This window comes from Zeus faber, assembly GCF_960531495.2.
Source record: "Zeus faber genome assembly, chromosome: 9".
NCBI lineage: Eukaryota > Metazoa > Chordata > Actinopteri > Zeiformes > Zeidae > Zeus > Zeus faber.
The window spans coordinates 15,066,355-15,084,447 of record NC_137197.1 but is presented as its reverse complement, the minus strand read 5'-3'; the positions used below and the strand labels follow the sequence as shown (position 1 = coordinate 15,084,447).

At 43.9% G+C, this 18,093-nt stretch overlaps 1 protein-coding gene across 1 annotated transcript; it reads right to left on the bottom strand.

The window, feature by feature from the left end:
• Positions 1 to 2,641: 2,641 nt before the first annotated feature.
• On the bottom strand, positions 2,642 to 17,544 carry tlcd2 (TLC domain containing 2; the record flags this gene model as incomplete). Its single annotated transcript, XM_080007548.1, has 4 exons — positions 2,642 to 3,154; positions 14,302 to 14,384; positions 17,061 to 17,143; positions 17,366 to 17,544. 4 exons carry the CDS (start codon positions 17,542 to 17,544, stop codon positions 2,774 to 2,776), a joined length of 726 nt encoding a protein of 241 aa, XP_079863674.1. The 3' UTR covers positions 2,642 to 2,773.
• Positions 17,545 to 18,093: the final 549 nt, after the last annotated feature.

The window sequence follows — 18,093 nt, the reverse complement described above, 5'->3', positions numbered from 1 at the left end:
AATGTCGATTTTTTTAGACTTCATAATCTCAGTTATTTTGTTCATTACCCCAGGAATTAAAAAAAAAAATGTCCACAAAACTCCACAATGTCAATATTCACCACCTTTAGTGTAAATCTAGATTATCTATGTACGAGACCAAAGACAATATTTCACCAATCCCTTGAAATAAAAACAGGTAAAAGCAAGAGCAAGTTTGAATTGACAAACTATTTCAAATACGAAAGGATTTTTCCTCAATACCATGAACAACAAACTCAAAAGCTTTTGGTAGAAATAAAAGGGGGAAAAAATAATTGTATTGTTGTTAGAATAATATTACACTCCCCTTTTATGGCATATTGACAATTAATAAGCTTGTAAGTTACTGCACACGGTACTGCAAATTATATCCCAATAAACATGAAGTAAAGCTGCCACAAAAGTTTGCAAAAAGAAAAAGACACAAGCATTTTCGAAACAAAATATACAGTACATACATATATTCTTGTCTTAAACATAATAAGGCAAAGGACTTAGAACCCTCAATACAATCTAAATTGCCGAGCTTCAGTACACCGTTAATGATTATATTGTGTTATGTTACGCTGGGTGATAAGTCACATGCATGTGGGGAAGGTTTGGTTTGATCAGTGATAATTGATTTGTTTCTGTATAAAACAAAATATTGACATAAAGCCTGTTGCTGTTGCAGATGAAATTAAAATAGATGAATATAGCAAGTTATGGGTTGGTCCCAAAAATGAAGACTGCTTACTCATCATTGTAGAGTGCTGACCAACTGTGTGTCCATGCACATTAGTTTCCTGTTCACTTGGACAGCCTGGATCTGCTGCCTGAGCCCAGAACAGATTCCGATTCGGGCCCTCGAGAACAGGCGAGGGCTGTTTTATCGGCTTATCCCAACAGAGTGTGATTGGGGAGGACGGACATAAGATTTAAACGAAAGAAAAAAAAAGAAGTAAAAGAAATGAAATGACCCAAACGATGTGAAAAGCAGAGCGCGTTACACCAACGTGGCTTCAACGATCACTTCATCTCCAATACCAAAAGCAAATATTCTTCACAAAAAGCACAGTGCGTTCTTTAAACAATGAGTGACTTATACCATCTTAAGAAGATTAATCCACAACTTGTTTTAGTACAAATAGAATTACAAATATACAAAAATATCCACATCCCAAAACATTGTAAAAAACACACATTGTAAATGACATTAAATTATTTAACACCTAATAATATCTGCTGTATTGTTTTGATGGGAATCAGTAAAACTGATATAAATCCCTAACCATATTAAAAATAGACAGCAAATGTCCTGACAAACATGATTAAGCGCACTTAGAATATCACTGAACATTAATGGAGTTTGTGAACTACTACAAGTAAATGCTTATCACAGTTCTTGTATGTTAAAAAAAAAAAAAAAAGAAAGAGTTTGAGGTAATATCATTATCATGTGATTGCTGCGCCCTGTCAGCTAAATGCAGGATAACAGCATGGCAACCACCCATATCTAACTGCGAGGAAACCCCATTCTACCAAAATATACCAAATATCCACAAGAATACAGCAACAAACAAAAACCTTCAATGCAGTCATTACCATTGAGAACACCGAAACGCGAATGAAACGTGAATATCTGTCCACGCGGACATAGGGATTCATCTTTTCCTGTTCCTGCACGGTTCCCACACTATCAAATCTCCATGTTGACATGGGGGGGGTACAGTGTTCCTGAGCTGAGACAGATCATCTACTGGTATTGTTCCAAATTGAATTAGGGATGCCCAATTTCATTTGAATGGGTAGATCATTTATCACAAATTCACTTGGTGATCAGCCAAAAAAAAAAAAAAAAAAAAAAAAAAAAAAAAAAAACCAGTCCTGATATTTAGAGCAAAGCGTGTATTAGTAAGAGACAAAGACCCGCTACAGGCTTTCTGAGGTGACGAGCATTTTGTCTAAGTTGACAAGAAACTTTTTGTTTAAAAAAACAACAACAAAAAAAACCCCACAAGTGCTCAAGTTGAATGAAACAGAGAGAATTAAAATTTCCAATGATCTTCTAGAGTTTGTTCACAAGAGCACTGAGTGGTATAAAATCTCTTGAAGGATATGTGATAGCTTATTACATTTTTGAATTATGCGTTGTGCTATATCTGCATTTATTCCACCGACATTTCGTACAGCTGTCTTTTTACTGCAGCATCAGTGTGTGCATGGCTCCACTTCCTGCACATGCACAACACACTTCGGTTCAGAGCAGCGGTACCCTAGAAACCCGGGGGGGGGGGGGGGGGGGAGCGGGGGGTAAGGCTTTTGGTGTTATGCCACAGGCCCTTTCTTAGTATCCTTAAAATCTTTCGTTCTGGCGTTACACAGCCAACGGTGACCCCAAAGCGCGGCGGGGCCTTCCTCTGGGCGTCACCGTTGGCAAGAGTCCAATGGCCGCGGCTCTTCAACATTAAGCTTGGGAGAGGACGGTACCTTCTTCACTTTCCCAGGTGAAGCGAGTTGGTGGAGGGAGGCAGTTTGATCAAAACTCTCGCCATTGGCCACCGTGTGTTCATAGTTAGTGTGTGTGTGTGTGTGTGTGTGTGTGTGTGTGTGTGTGTGTGTGTGTGTGTGTGTGTGTGTGTCATCTCTGAGTTTTCACTCAGACACACAGTTTGTGGTTTGCAGGCAATGTGGTAACATGTTTTTGATATACAGCAAAAGGCACGCGTGTGAGATGACTCATCTTTCCTTTCCTGCTTCCCCCCGCTCCTTCCTACATCTCCTTGTCCTTCTTCGCCTCGCGGGTGGTGCTCTGGAGGAAGTCGGTCCTGAGCAGCCGGCAGAAGAGGACAATGTTCATGGCCGTCATGATGGCCATGCCCACGCTGCCCATGGTGTAGGCCACCAGCGGCACCCGGTCTCTGTTCAGCACCAGCCAGCGCGTCATCCAGGCCAGGGTGTTGATGCGGAACACCACGTAGGTGCCCAGGTTGACGATGCTGTTGACGCGGTACGGGGTGCCCGCCGCCAGGCCGGCCATGCGCAGCACCTGGCGCAGGTGGAGGAACACCGAGTTGATCTCCACCAGCAGGGCGACCACGGCGAAGCCCACGTAGCGGCAGGAGAACACCGACAGGCCAAAGCACGTGATCACCTGAAGAGAGAGGAAAAACGGGAAGAAGTGTTAAACCGGGGTCGAATGGACAGAGTTGTTCATACTGTGTTTACTATACCGCAGAGTTTCAAGAAGGGGTTGGCAACTGGCGGATGGAGAGGGGCCCCAATATAGTGGCAGATTTTTTTTTTTACTTTTATTGTCAAATGCAGATATTATCCATATCAAGTGAAATTTAGTTACCCCTAATTTTGATCTTGAAGTAGTGAGTTTTTGCTGTGAAATCAGCCTCTTAAAGGGGACCTATTATGGAAAACTCACTTTTTCAGTGCTTGTGCACATACATTCGGGTCTCTGATGGGCCTCCTAACACACAAACCGTGAACTAAGACAACCCGGTCCGTTTTTTGTGAGTTTTCAGAAAACATGTGCTGAAACAAGCCGTGCACATTTGCGATCCCTTCATACGTCACATGGTGCCTCGGTAGAATTAGAACCGCCCTCCATCCCAGTAACTCCGCCCACAGCAGGATAATAACGCTTCTGCGCTGCTGGAAACGAACTGCTCCTTTGGTTTAACAGACCAGCACAAATCTTATAACAAGTGTCTGTGTATAAACTGCAGACAAGTGAAAAGTAAGTATTTATAAAAAAATACTGCTGTGTGATTCTTCCTAAAAGTGAAAATAAAAATGTATTACTGTATGTGGTGGATAGACTGTAGGCGTTGACGTGTGATCTCCAAACAAAACCAATTAAAATAGTGTGTTTTTATTGTAGATGTATATATTTTATTTTCCGACATTTACACAAAACAAAAAAATCTGCACATGCAGTGTCTCCCATAAGCTTGGAGAACGGCAACGAAAAGTCGGAACAAACTTTTAAATGAGATCTAATATGAGTGAAGATTCAGCAACTGGATTGCTTATGTCTCACCTCAAATTGGTTCAGAAACAGATTTTGGTGGACTGATAAGGTGAAATCAGTGAAATTTACGGGGTAGATACAACAGAACACGGAACTCGCACTCAAACCCCACTGGCTCACATAACTGGGGGCCTCAGGAGGGAGGCTCCACACACTGGAACAGAGCGTCCAGGAACAGGCATGTTAGAATGGCTATAATGCATAATCTGGCAGTATTTTGAGAAACACTGTCATTAAGTGAATATATCAGGTGAATATTCTCATAGCTGAGCAGTCTCCTGATGTCTACTTGCTGCGTTCACGTTCAGTCACCAAGATGCTTGCGAAACATGAAAGTCTGACTTAATACAAGGTTTGATCCACTAGATGGCAGGAGAAGCAAGTCTGTTCCAGAGACCAATGACAACCCAACAAACACAAACAGAAACTGATTAACTCCCCTAAAAAAAAATGACAACAGGGGCAAAAATCATGTTTTGGCAGAAAGGGGAGCAGCTACAGAAATGCATTGCTCCAAAAACACCATCCACAGCCAAATCACCACAGGAGCCGTCACTCCTCAGCTTCACTAACAGGGCATTGACACCCGGAGGAGAAAAGAAAGGGGGTCAAACTGTATTAAAATACACCGTAGCTCAGTCTCAAGGTGACCTGCTTCACCTACTTAGCAGGTGTTTAGTGAATGAAGTGTTGGGGTTTCGGGAAACCATCCACTTTCCATGAACTTGTTGGATTTTGGGATGCATCATGCACTATGACAAACAATGACATCAACCACACGGCTGATACGTATACACATAGGGTCAACAAGGCACTCATTCAGTTTAGTGCCAAAATAACTACACAAAGGGCACAGAGAGCTAAGCTGTCATTCATATCTTCAGCAGACACGGCATCTTTGAGGCAAGTTGTAGTGATTATGAGGGAGAAGTACAATAACAGTGGTAGCCACCCCATAATAAACAGTCTGTTCCATGACTATGGAAAAAAAACAGCTTGGTCAGGGAGGATGGAGGATTTTTAGGCCACACACACACACACACACACACACACACACACACACAGCTGTGACATTCCACTGTGGATGGGCAGTAATTGTGTTGCAGGGACCTGCTATACACGCAGCAAATCCAATAATTATTTTAATTTGTTTTACACACACACACACACACACACACACACACACACACACACACACACACACACACACACACACACACACACACACACACACACACACACACACACACACACACACACACACACACACACACACACACACACCCCAGCACCAATCGACCTGGAACTATAGCACCCGTGCCCACGCCGAGTACCCTGTACGCACACACAGGTGCCACGACATCTTCTAGAACACCCGACTCCTCTCCGCAACCCAATTCACGGCAACTTCTGTGCCGTGAATGACGCTCCCTCCCCACACTCAATTTCAGTGTGGAGAACAGAGATTGAAAAAGGGCTGTGAACACAGATCGGATGGATCGGTACTTTTAACATGAAGAACACCGCTGTAAGGACTCGGTTGTCCTACTGGAGCCCGTTCCGCCCAAAGCAAAAAGACTATAAAACACATGATGCTCAGGTGGATAATGACTTTGCCCAAACACAGCCCCCGTGCACCGCCGTCCGCTCCCCTGCCTGCTGACGTGACTGGGGCCACAGGGGGAAGCGCCAACCCCATAGAGTCATTCTTATTTCACAACAAGCACGATCCGCTTCTTTTTTTAGTTTATGATTGTGCTGTCTTTCAAAAAAATGATCCAGAAAAAAGTGCAAAGAAGCTCTAAAGTGACAGAAAAAAAAAAAAAAAAATATACGGTAGTACCCAAAAACAGGGCGGCCATTTTATTTTGGTTTAAAACAGGTGGCTGTATAACAGGGCAGTTGGTCATTCAGTGTTATGTACACAAGGTGGACTCAGAAGAGCTGTGTAATGGTTTGGGAAACTGTTGGCGGTGTGTCCCCTTTCCAAAAAACCTTTTAAACATCAGCTATTCCAAACGTAGATAACAGATGACAAACGAATAAACACTCACGCCCCCGAACCCTGACCGTGTTCTGTTATCTGTTATCCTGACCTGCCGCTCAAAGTAAAAGTGCTAACAAATGATCAAACGTGTTCTGATGATGCAGGGAGGGTAAATGAATACATTAGTAAATGAATACAATTTAAGGTTGTTTACCCACCGTGTAAACGACTGGAGGTGCATGACGAGAGAATGTTACATGTCGCGCCTTAAAAGTAAAAATGCATATCCAAGGATCCGCCGAGCCTCTGATGCAAGGATATTTTGAACATCTTCTTATGGTCGGGAGCAATTTGCACCTATTTGGTTTTGAGCGCTGGGGTCTGTTTGGAGCGTTGGTCTGCGTTACTCGCTGAGCTGGGAGGGCGGATCCCACCCGAGCGGAACACTCAAAACGAAGGGTTGGGAAAACAGCACCGCGTTGCTGTTTGTCTCCCCACTCACTGTGTCCCTACGGGGTCAGTTAGAAACCCCAGTGGGGGACACCAAGGGCAACTTTTTTTTAAATTGACGAAGGGAGGGCTTGACCCGGTACAAGTGTGACCCTTAACCCTCACCTAATTCTGAGCCCTGAACAATTATTGATGGTAATGACCCTAAAACTGCTATGGAGGCCAATCAATCATTACCTGAGAAAAAGGTGGTATTAAAAAGCGCCAAGAAACTCAAAAGAACGTTTGTCCAAGGTGAGTCATGTGTACAGTACGGGTCATGAAGTCATTGAAAGCCAAATATGGGCAACGTGGAGGAATGTAGATAGCAGGCAGGTGAACCACGCTGCGGAGCGACACAAAGGGCTTTAACGGTTCCCGCTTAAAACCAGTCAACCCGGTTTCTGTCATCGCCGAGCCGGCTTCGGCGGGGGTCTGGGCAAGATTTCAAGTTATGTGCCTGTCGGCCCCGTTCGACAGGATGAACACAACGGGATGAAACGTCATCAGATCCCAATCGACACATCCAGTCCACCCGAGTTGACAAACGCACGAAAGGTACTGTCCTCAAATACCTCAAAGAGGGAGCAAAACTTTCAAAGATATTTATTCCTGTAACGTCGACAGACGCGGTGCAGCCGGTCCACATAGAGTGACGATGCAATGTTTGTCCAAAAATGAATTTAAAAGCAATTTCATACACATTTGCCAAGTGTTAGTGGTGTGCTGCTGGTATATGAAACACAATTCTTGCTTTCCTCACTTCTACCAAGAACGACGACATCAGCAGGACTTCTGTGGCAATGAAGTGTTAAAATATGAAAATAAATAAATACATAAATATATATATATATATGAAGAAACTGTCAAAAACGCCATGATCAGCAGTTTGAGACTAAAAACATGAATAAAATTGGCCCGTCATCAGCTTTCACGTTAGACCTTTTCAGATGTCAATAAAACTGAACGTCAAAGTCAAATCAAAGTATTTCCAGGAGCTTGGAAACTGCAAAAGCCCACGTTGCGAAGCCTGTTTGGTGGTGAGAAGGGGCTGCAAATACTTCACTCCCACATACTGGACACAATGTGGCTGAGCTCTTATTTTTTAGTTTTTATGTATATATTTTTTTTTATTGGGTTGGAATCCCTCACACCTCCAATCATCTCAAATCCAGGTGCGTGCTTTCAGGGAAAGGAGAGAACACCTCGCCGTCCCTGCATCGCGACACATAAGGCGTGGCCTCATCGGCTCACAGCGAGCGAGGGCCTTTTCGCTGCGGAATTAGCCTGAATTAAAAAACCAACAAATCATCCCCGTCCTGTTCTCTCACGTAACAAACCGAAAGCTACACAAGACACATTTTGAATTAAAATTATTTTTTTTGCTCGTAAAGGAAAACCGCCCGCCTGACCCATCCGACCGATCACGCACCGGAGAGGCTGAGCTTGAGTCACTGGCGTTGAAAGGATTCATGTGAAATGGATTTCAGAGTGAAATGAGCTGTTATGAAAATGTGGGTTTCGTTGTGTATGCATGTTGATGGTTGGGGCAGCAGAGTGAGTGTGTGTGTGTGTGTGTGTGTGTGTGTGTGTGTGTGTGTGTGTGTTTGTGTGTGTGTGTGTGTGTGTGTGCGCCCGCTTTTTTCCCGTCACGCCTCGTGTACAGTCGGGTATAGTAATTCGAAATTAAATTAAAAGACCTTTTCTCTGATCAGATCACAGGACAAATCACGAGTCCAGGGCTAAACGTTCCGCATGGGAATTTTTGTAGTATTCTTCTTCTTCCCCTCACCACGTGTAGCCATACATGACTATACAGCGAACTAAACAGTACCTGGAAACAGGATCTCTCTTTTGGTATCTTTTAATGAAAGCAGGTGTAAAAAGATTGTGCTTTCTCAAGGGCAACGACGAGGCTGATGGAAGAGACGTTAGTCTGGGCCTGAGACGTGATCTGATTGACTGCCTGTGTCTCCCTGTCTGACCATCTTGGCTGCCTGTGTTGTCATGCCATCATCCTAATGCTGTGACGTTCCAATACGGACTGGGGGGGAAGGGAAGCTCCCCACCTGGGGGCCGAACAAGTATAATGCGGCTGCTTAAAAAAAAATAATAATAATAATATATACATATATTACTTTTTATTTTGTTGGTGATGCAACCTCAACATTCCCAATAAATATACCCTTACTTACCCTTACATACTCTGGCGATCTTTACAACAGTCTGTATGCTTGTATTTTAACAAGGCCTTTTTTTTTTTTTTAACTTTCTACTCTTTTTATGGAGCCCATGTAACATCCGCCAAGGGACGACAGATGAAAATGTTCCTTTTGGCAAACTCTGGTATATTTACTGTAACGTTTATTAATATGTGCCATCCCCGTCAAAGAAACTAACTTACTTAAATAAAAGTAAACGGATGGAAAACCTATGAGTAGTACTGAGAAGTACTATTGGGACGTTTGCCATCTGCTTGTAGAAGGGAGGGGACGTTTAAACTGACTCAAAGTAAAGAAAGAAAATGGAAAAAAAAAAAAAAAACCAACACAGAGGAGAGTATGGACGAGTGCTTGCTTGGAGACACATGTTTTGCCTGTACACACACACACACAACATAACGATTGAGGCACACACACACACACACACACACACACACACACACACACACACACACACACACACACACACACACACACACACACACACACACACACACACACACACACACACACACACACACACACACACACACACACACACACACACAGTCCATAAAAAGGCAAACAGATATTTTGGATTGATCCTGTGTTGATTGTAAATGCACTGCATTCATTTAACACTGTTCTAGTCTTGCAACCACTCAAAGCGCTTTACAGTACAGGTGCACGCCTACTCCACGAGATCCGTTCGGGGTTCAGTGTCTTGCTCGACGACACCTGGACCTGCAGCCAACGTGGAGTCCTCTGATTACCGGACAACCCTGCTCTTACCTCCTGAGCCACTGTCGCCCCAATGGTGTTGGTCACGGCCTGTGTCATGGGACCTGCGTTAGGTGCCGTCAGTGTCCAGCGCACCGCAGGCCGTCAGCTGACCACGGCACAACACTCCAGGATCTAATTGTCATAGGCATCTGTGTTCGTCAGAGTCGTTGGAGTAATGAGTTTGCAGCACATGTGACTGAGTCTGTCTGGACTCAAGGCTGTGCCTCTAACATTTTTGGAGCTTTGGTTTAATTTCCCATATGAATCGATTAAGTGTGTCTTAATATGCTAGTAGCGGTGAGGAGTATTAGTTATACTAAATAACTCATAGAAAACAGATTTTTATACAGCAGTTATACGTAACAATATTTATATAAAAGTGTATTCTTAGGCAATTTCAGAGTCACTTCATTTGTACCCAAACATTATTCATATACCGGGTCATCTCATCCCCGAAACAAACACCCACTTCAATTGTACTTTGAGAATCATACGTAAGTAGAAATGGAATTCCCACAGGAATGGGGCTGGTTTGCAGCTGCCTTTACGTTTTGCTATTTTTTGGGGTGTGGCATTATGGGAGAGCAAAAAGAGCCCCTCCCATGCCCCACCTTCCTTTCCAGCACCGAGTTGTAACAATGAGTCACACACATTTTCCAAAACATACAAAAAAAAAAAAGAAATCTGTCTATGTCTAATCTATCTGATCGTTGCCAACATCAACGTCAAGATTATTAGTTTTCCCCACATGTGAGATTTTCTCTGCATGTCTGTACAACTGTGGCCATTTCTCATTTCTCAGTTGTACAAGTCCTAATTATCGACAAAGATCTGAAATAACCAGCCCATGATCAATGCATGGACGAGCACACAAAAACCACGAGATATTACTACTTGAGCCCTGGCTCCACCGTTGTTTTGTTGCCATGTGAGTGGGCGGAACGAGCTGCAGAGCGAGGGTGATTTGGGGGGGGGGGGGGGGGGGCGCTTGGGGTAAGTAGGGAAAATGGGGGTTGAGAGCTTGGAAATTGGAGCGAAGACGCAGAGCGGCTGCGAGAGGCGCACAAAGGCCTCTTCAAAGCCTGGCTGCCCATCTAAGGAAGATGGCTGTGTTTTTGTAATTTATGTGTTTAAGTGTGTGGGGGTGGGTGTGTGTGTGTGTGTGTATGTGTGTGTGTGTAACTGTGATTCATGCTGAAGCCAGATGTCAGTCATCCTGTCTGGGAACCCACACTCAATGAGGCTTCCCCACAAAGATATTTGACTGTTTCAGCAGCACACACACACATACACACCCACTATGCTGTTAATCCACCAAAGAGCAAATATTCACAGTGACTTCCTCTCTTCCTCTTTCCAGACATGTTTGGCCCCTGTGCTATCCACTGGGAGCTGGGTGGGAGCTGTGGTTACACTATTCTGTGTTGTGTTACTTAGTGTGGCTGTGTGTGTGTGTGTGTGTGTGTGTGTGTGTGTGTGTGTGTGTGTGTGTGTGTGTGTGTGTGTGTGTGTGTGTGTGTGTGTGTGTGTATGTATGTATGTATGTATATATATATATATATATATATATATATATATATATATATATATATATATATATATATATATATATATATATATATATATATATATATATATATATATATATATATATATATATATAAATGATTTATTATTATTATTTAAAAAAAATAAAAAAATAAAATAAAAAAAACTTTTGAGTCTGCATTTCGTGGATGGCAAAATATGTCTATCTGCTTGTTGGCATAAACATGTCAGTTCTGCCATTGAAAATGCCAGGCCCTAGCCATTTGAGAAAAAACTATATAACTGGAAAAAGATAGACATGGTTTACTAAAATTTGTACTTTTTGATTTGGTTGAATGATCTCATTTGTTTTCACGCTGACCAAAAAGGTAAAACATTTGCAAAAGTGTGTATTTTGAGCTCAACTCAAGGTATATGGGCAACTACCAAATTCAAGTATCCTGAGCAGTACATTCAGTCAGCCAGGGCTTATGAAAAAAAACAAAAAAAACAAAACTTTTACAGTTTAGATAGATCATATAAAAGTTGACTCTGCTGCCTGTAGTGCCCCCATGAAAGGACTCCTGATCCGTATCACAGGGCACTAAAATAAAAACAAACAAAAAAAAAGTGAAACTAGTGAAATGGCAAGATAAAACTTTTCCTTTCATCAACTTCTCCGTCTGAACCGATGCAGGGAAGGAAAATAAAAACAAGTTTGGAGGCCCGAGAGCTGCACTAAACAAAGTAGAGGGAGGAGGTGGCAGAAATGACCGTTCTGCATGAGGTGGTGTCAAACCCAAGTTGCACAAAACCAAAACCCATATTTGGCCCTTCCTCCACCGTGCTCCACGAGCTGCTGGGGTCCCTGGCAGAGCCAGAGGAACGTGATATCCCCAGTCAGGTACATACTATACTGCGGCTTCGTGCTCCTCCCATATCGGTCAAAGGGAATTTAAGTTGTCACACCGCTGAAAAGTGATATGAATTCCTCACATATCTCATGCTGGCGCTTCATAGTCGTTCGAATGACAGAGTTGCACAAGGATATGCACAAGGGTATGGAAATGCAATCAAACAACCTCAACCTTGTAGCTCCAGGAGGTTCTTGTTTTCATAACTGCCGGTGGAACCCATCTTCTTTGGGGTAATTATATAATATAATATTTAAGAGCTAAAGCGCATGGTGGATCTACACACAAGTTACAAGTTTCTCAATATTTGGAATCTTGTTGCGCAGGAGACATGAGAGAGAGAGAGATAAGATGTGATTGGAAACAGCATGGACTCTCCCCATAGTTCACCTCGTGACACTAATGACATCCAGCATTAGAGGAGCGCAACTGGCCTCGGCTGGCCTGTAATACGAAAACACTCGACTCTGCCAAATAATTAAGGGATGATCTGCGCTTGAGGAGGAGGGGAAATCCACCAGAAATGTTGGTATATATTTGAGAGAGCTCCCATGCAGGGTGAACCCTGAGTCTGGCTGTGGTACAACGACTCCCTGTTTCCCCCCAAAACAACAAGCCGAGAGTGACAGGCGGATAGATGGTACTGATACCCCTGCCGTGCTAGGGCCCACTGTGCGTGACCAGCGCAGGGTCCGACACTACACGCAACACTGGGAACCTCGAATCCCACTGCAGGTATGAAGGGGAAAACAATTTTCCGCGTAACAGAAAGACCGGTATCCCCCTCGCGTCGCTACGACTACGAAAAACAGCTGAGCCTCCTCTATCGCACGATAAGCTTTGACAAGCCACTTTTTTTTTTTTAACCACTTTTACTCGATGACATTTGGAGAGATGAGTGTAATTAAGTTAGGAAAACGACTGAGGGTGAGGGCATGGCCAAAAAAAGGGAGAGCGAAGGGCAAGAGAGACAGAGGGAAAGAGATGCGGGGAGGAGGAAGTGGATATCATGAAACAGCAGTACCAGCTACACGCAGCAGGGTATAAGACGTCCACGCAAAAAACGATGAACGCTGTAAAAACTATACATATTGTAGGTTCTGATTCTGACTGACTCTAAGAACTGTGGTGGAAAGGTAAACACTTCCCCCTCCTCTATTTGTTACATTCAGACATCATCTGCAATGCTCAAGGGTTGGCCACGTTTAGGAAAATAAATAGAAACCAACGGTTAGGGCAAACACGGAAAGAGGAACAACTAACCCCCATCTCATCAATGTTTGGCAGGCAGGTCTCCCCTCGGCTCGACCCTCCATGACCCTCAGACACCACGGGTTTGTTGGCATTGAACATACAAGCCCCAAGAAAGAAAATTAAAGAAGCAATGGAAGCCGATAAGAGAAGTGAGAGAACGAGTTATCCACTGTGTGTTGACAATCTGCCCCCGAGTCTGTCAACAGCCCGTGGGCCGCCGGCCAAGCCCGGGCGGCTTCTTGACTTCGCTCCCAGGGATGAGGAAAACAACCGGACCCGTGGAGCGGAGGGGCGTCCGACTATTCCCACTAACACTTCCCAAACATCTGCAGTCAGCCGGTATGAGTCGAGTCACTTATAAAATCCAGTAAATCCAACCTCTGTGTGTTTCTGATGCTGCTGCTGAAAGAATTGTCGATTCCCCCACAGGGACAATGAAGTGGCACCTCATCATCGCTCCAATTTCCCCGCTTCAATCTCGTCGGCGGAAGGATAACCTAATAAATCGCATATAAACAAAGAGAACTCCCTTTTTAAAAAGGTGGTCTGAAACTGGTAAGGGGGTCAAAGCAAAGTGAAGGGGGCAGTGCTTCCCCGAAATGTTGGACAACCTCCGACAAGGAGCTCCTCACACCAAGCGCAGACATCTGAGGACCATGATGTTATGAAGATCAGACTATGAGGCAAGGTGCATCCGAGCTGCAGTTTAGAGGTGTGTGTGTGTGTGTGTGTGTGTGTGTGTGTGTGTGTGTGTGTGTGTGTGTGTGTGTGTGTGTGTGTGTGTGTGTGTGTGTGTGTGTGTGTGTGTGTGTGTGTGTGAGAGTGAGTGAGTGATAACCCTATCACATTGTCCTTCACACTTAATGGCGTGAAAGACAAGAATATGGATGTTTGCGCTTTTGACAGATGCTGTGGGGTTTCTGCGGGCTGTAAAAAGTGGCGATAGGTCGATGTTTATGACTTCACTTCGCCACGACATAAGCACACAGCCACAAAGCCCGGAGTAGATGGTTCCTGAGTGATAAGGATATTCTTCAAAAAGGATTGCAGTTGTTAGGATAGTTCACGAGCTGTTCCTCGGTCTGGGGTTGAAGGACTTACCACGGCGTGATGGAGCAGGAGCTCCCAGGCCTGACTGAGCTTCTGGTTTAGCACCATGTCAAAGAGGTCGTAGATGAAGTAACCTGGGAAGACAGGCAATGATTAGCCCTGCCGCTGAGTCGATGCATTACCGCACGAACATGCCACGAAATCAACACAACGGCTTCTTAAGACCAGCCTCGCCTCGGCGGGGACCCCGCTTCCATGGCGACAAGGATGCCGACCAAGAAAGATGTGGTATGGAAAGAAGCTATTTTTATCCGGCCACCCGCCCCGCTACCAGCTGTATCCATAGAAACAGCTTTTCACAATGCTGCAAATATAATGAGGTGTTGAGATAGGGTGGAGGAATGACTGAGCGGTGATCCTTTATGTTGGGAATTTGACATGGGCATCCTTCTGTCAATGTGACTGTATGGATATTGCGTTATTCCGAAAATAAAAACAAACAGTACATAAATCAAAATTCTGTGCAAAAGACAATACACACAGTGTATATAACAAAAATATATTTTTCTTAAAAACTATAGTAATTCTACAGGATGATTCTCGTGCTGATTTTGCCCACAAATATATGTTATACATGTATTAAATTATATAATTTTCAAACCGATAAAGGACGCCCAGACTAAATGGCATCATACTTGACATCAACCCAAAGGGTAGGGTGGACAGGAAAGTTTAACAGCATTCGCAGGACAGCACTTCCATTCCATATTTTTTTCCACGTGGACATTTTGGTTGAGATTTCCAGCCAGAGCCTGAAATATGCAAAAGCACTCCCAAAAGAATATAATGGGAGTGCTGTCCTGAAGAGCCTCCTACTCTCATATCGCAGAAGGATCCCGTCTTCTGACTACATTGTGAGTTAAACTGAGCGTGGTTTGTTTATTTGAATTTCTTAAATAAAACGTTCCACGCATGCTCATTGTTTGTTCCCATCTCTAGTGATCCCTTGGAACTAAGACTCAATGAAAGCTGACTCGTTTATTGGATTCTGTCCATTTCTGATATATTCGAAAAGGTGCGCACGCACACACACACACACACACACACACACACACACACACACACACACACACACACACACACACACACACACACACACACACACACACACACACACACACACACACACACACACACACACCTGCGATGCATTGTGCGCTGTGCTGCACTTTGTGTTTCTGTGTTTTGTGCTACAGTAGATCTTCTGTGGGATTGGACCAGACGGGCTGGACTTCCCTCCCCACGAGCATCAATGAGCCTTGGGGCGCCCATGAGCCTGTCCCGTTCACCGGTCGTCCTTCCTTGGAGCACTTTTGGTAGGTACTAACCACTGCATACCGAGAACACCCCACATGACCTGCCTTTTAGAGATGCCCTGACCCAGTCGTCTAGCAATCATAATTTGGTCCTTGTCAAAGCGGCTCAGATCCTTACGCTTGTCCATTTTTCCTGCTTCCAACACATCAACTTCAAGAACTGACTGTTCACTTGCTGCCTAATATATCCCACCCCTTGACAGGTGCCATTGGACCAAGAGATGATCAATGTTATTCACTTCACCTGTCAGTGGTTTTAATGCTGTGGCTGATGAGTACAGTACATATACAGTACATATACACACACACAGGGCTGAATGCTTATGGTCACAAAAGAGCTGTAGTCTTAAATAATATCCAAGTGGCATTGCGAGGGGCAAGAGAAAGCAATCCACTTGTACACAGGCATGACTCCTCTCTCTGTTATGGCATGCAAACTGGACAGCCTGCTAAATCAACCATGGTCTTGCAGAGTTACGCTGACACTAAGGGGTTAGGGCTGGTGCCTGGGACGGAACATAATGCCCTCCATTGATCTTTGCCACAACTACCGTGCTATGCAAGCTGCTCGGGGTGGGCTTCAAGGAGGAATGCCAACTATTCTGAGAATCCTGGGGGAACCCTTCTTGCCTGGCACAAATCCAGTAGAACACTGGTTTAACAGGTCGCACGTGCCACTGGCTGTTACAGAATGGTGTTTACTGTTTATGAGGCAGTGGTAATGGCAATGCTGATAACTTCACATATGGGCTGGAAGTTTTCAGAGATGTAGTTGTTTGTTGGGAAATACTTTGGAAACGTGGCATGATAGTGATTCAACAGTTGCATTAACACTAAATATGCCTTTCTTGGTAAGCCACATTCTGGATACAGAGATACTGACGCATACTCACTCCGGTCATGCAGGAAAATTATCTTTTATCAATATTTGTCTTTTACTCATCCACACATGTGGAGAAAATTGAGGTGCACAAAAGCTAGAGAGAAAAGTACAAACGGACCCTATTCTGCCACACCAATTTCAGCACGTATATGGAGAGGACATTTCCAGAAAAATTAAATAAAATTGCTAAGAAAAAAAAAATGTCCTAACTTCCTCATCGCCACCTTGTGTAGGAATCTCAAATGGGGAACAACACATCCAATTGCCTTATTCTTACCCTGTTTGTAATATATTTCATTCTTTTAATTATTTTATTATTCTACATTGAAAATGCATTTGCTTTGCTTTATTTTTACTATCTGGCGGCCTTCTTTTAATGTATGATTATTATTATTACTATTATTATCATTATTATTTTTATAATCATTATTATTAATTGTAGTAGTAGTAGTAGAAGTAGTATTTGAACTCACCAATAAGTCAGGAAAAAACACCCAAACACAATTTCTAACAAGATCCTAGATGTATATACTATTATACGATATACTCACCGATTGAAACGGAGACCAAGGCGTGTGAGAACACAGAGTAAGTCTCTATCATATCTTCTGCCATTTGTGGGTGAAGGAAGAAGCTGAAAATATGAAATAATGCAGATGTTGGAACTGAAAAGTGTTTTTCTAACTTACGTGTGTTCAATTCAACACAAGTCATGTTCATACATCTCGAAATAATCTTTTTCGAGCTTCAGTGAGTGTGAGAAATTTGAATACAGTACAGAAAAATGTAAGAGGTTTTTTTTTTTGTTTTTTTTTCAATTTTATTTACATGATCTCCACAGTAAAAAAAAACTTACCAAAGTACTGCCCATATCCCAGTGATAAAACTGTGGACCAACGACGTGGAGATATTCCTCCATTTCCATTCGTTCCTGCGGGCAGACTCCGGGACGGGGAGTTTGCTGAAAGCAGCGTTCACACACGTAAAGAATCCGACAGAGCAGCAAGTTGTTGCGATCACTGAATCCAACTCCATGGCGGGCGGCGTTCGGGTGCTGGGGGGAGAGGGGGGGCGGGTAGTTGCGGCGGTCGATGGCACTCTCCTTCGGAGGCTGCAGCTCGGAGGCTTGGAGCGAGATCCAGAGACGCGGACGATGCCGATCTCTGACGACGAAGGGAGAAAACATCACGTCGACATGTGCCGGTCACTCCCCCTCAACCCCTGCCCCGAGCAGCGCATCGCGCTGCGGGGTTGTTTTCAGCCAAATGCTCCGGAGAAAGGGTCAATGAACTTACCTCTGACTGACAGGGTTCCCGAGGAAAGTCCGTTTGAAACTACTTTTGGATTAGATTGGAGACAAGTGTCCAAAATAAATAAATAAATAAATAAATAAATGACAGCGTCTCTCGGACACACAGTGTTTTTATTGAGTCCCGCTCCTCGCTTTCGTAACCAAACAACAGCTAGCCCCGCCCTACTATAAAGGGGCGGGGTTACGCCCGCCTCGTCTTTTATGCTGCGTTTCCTCAATGTCGGAAATCAGCGATTCCTTCACAGTCGGTAGTCCCTGCTCCCCAGCGACAT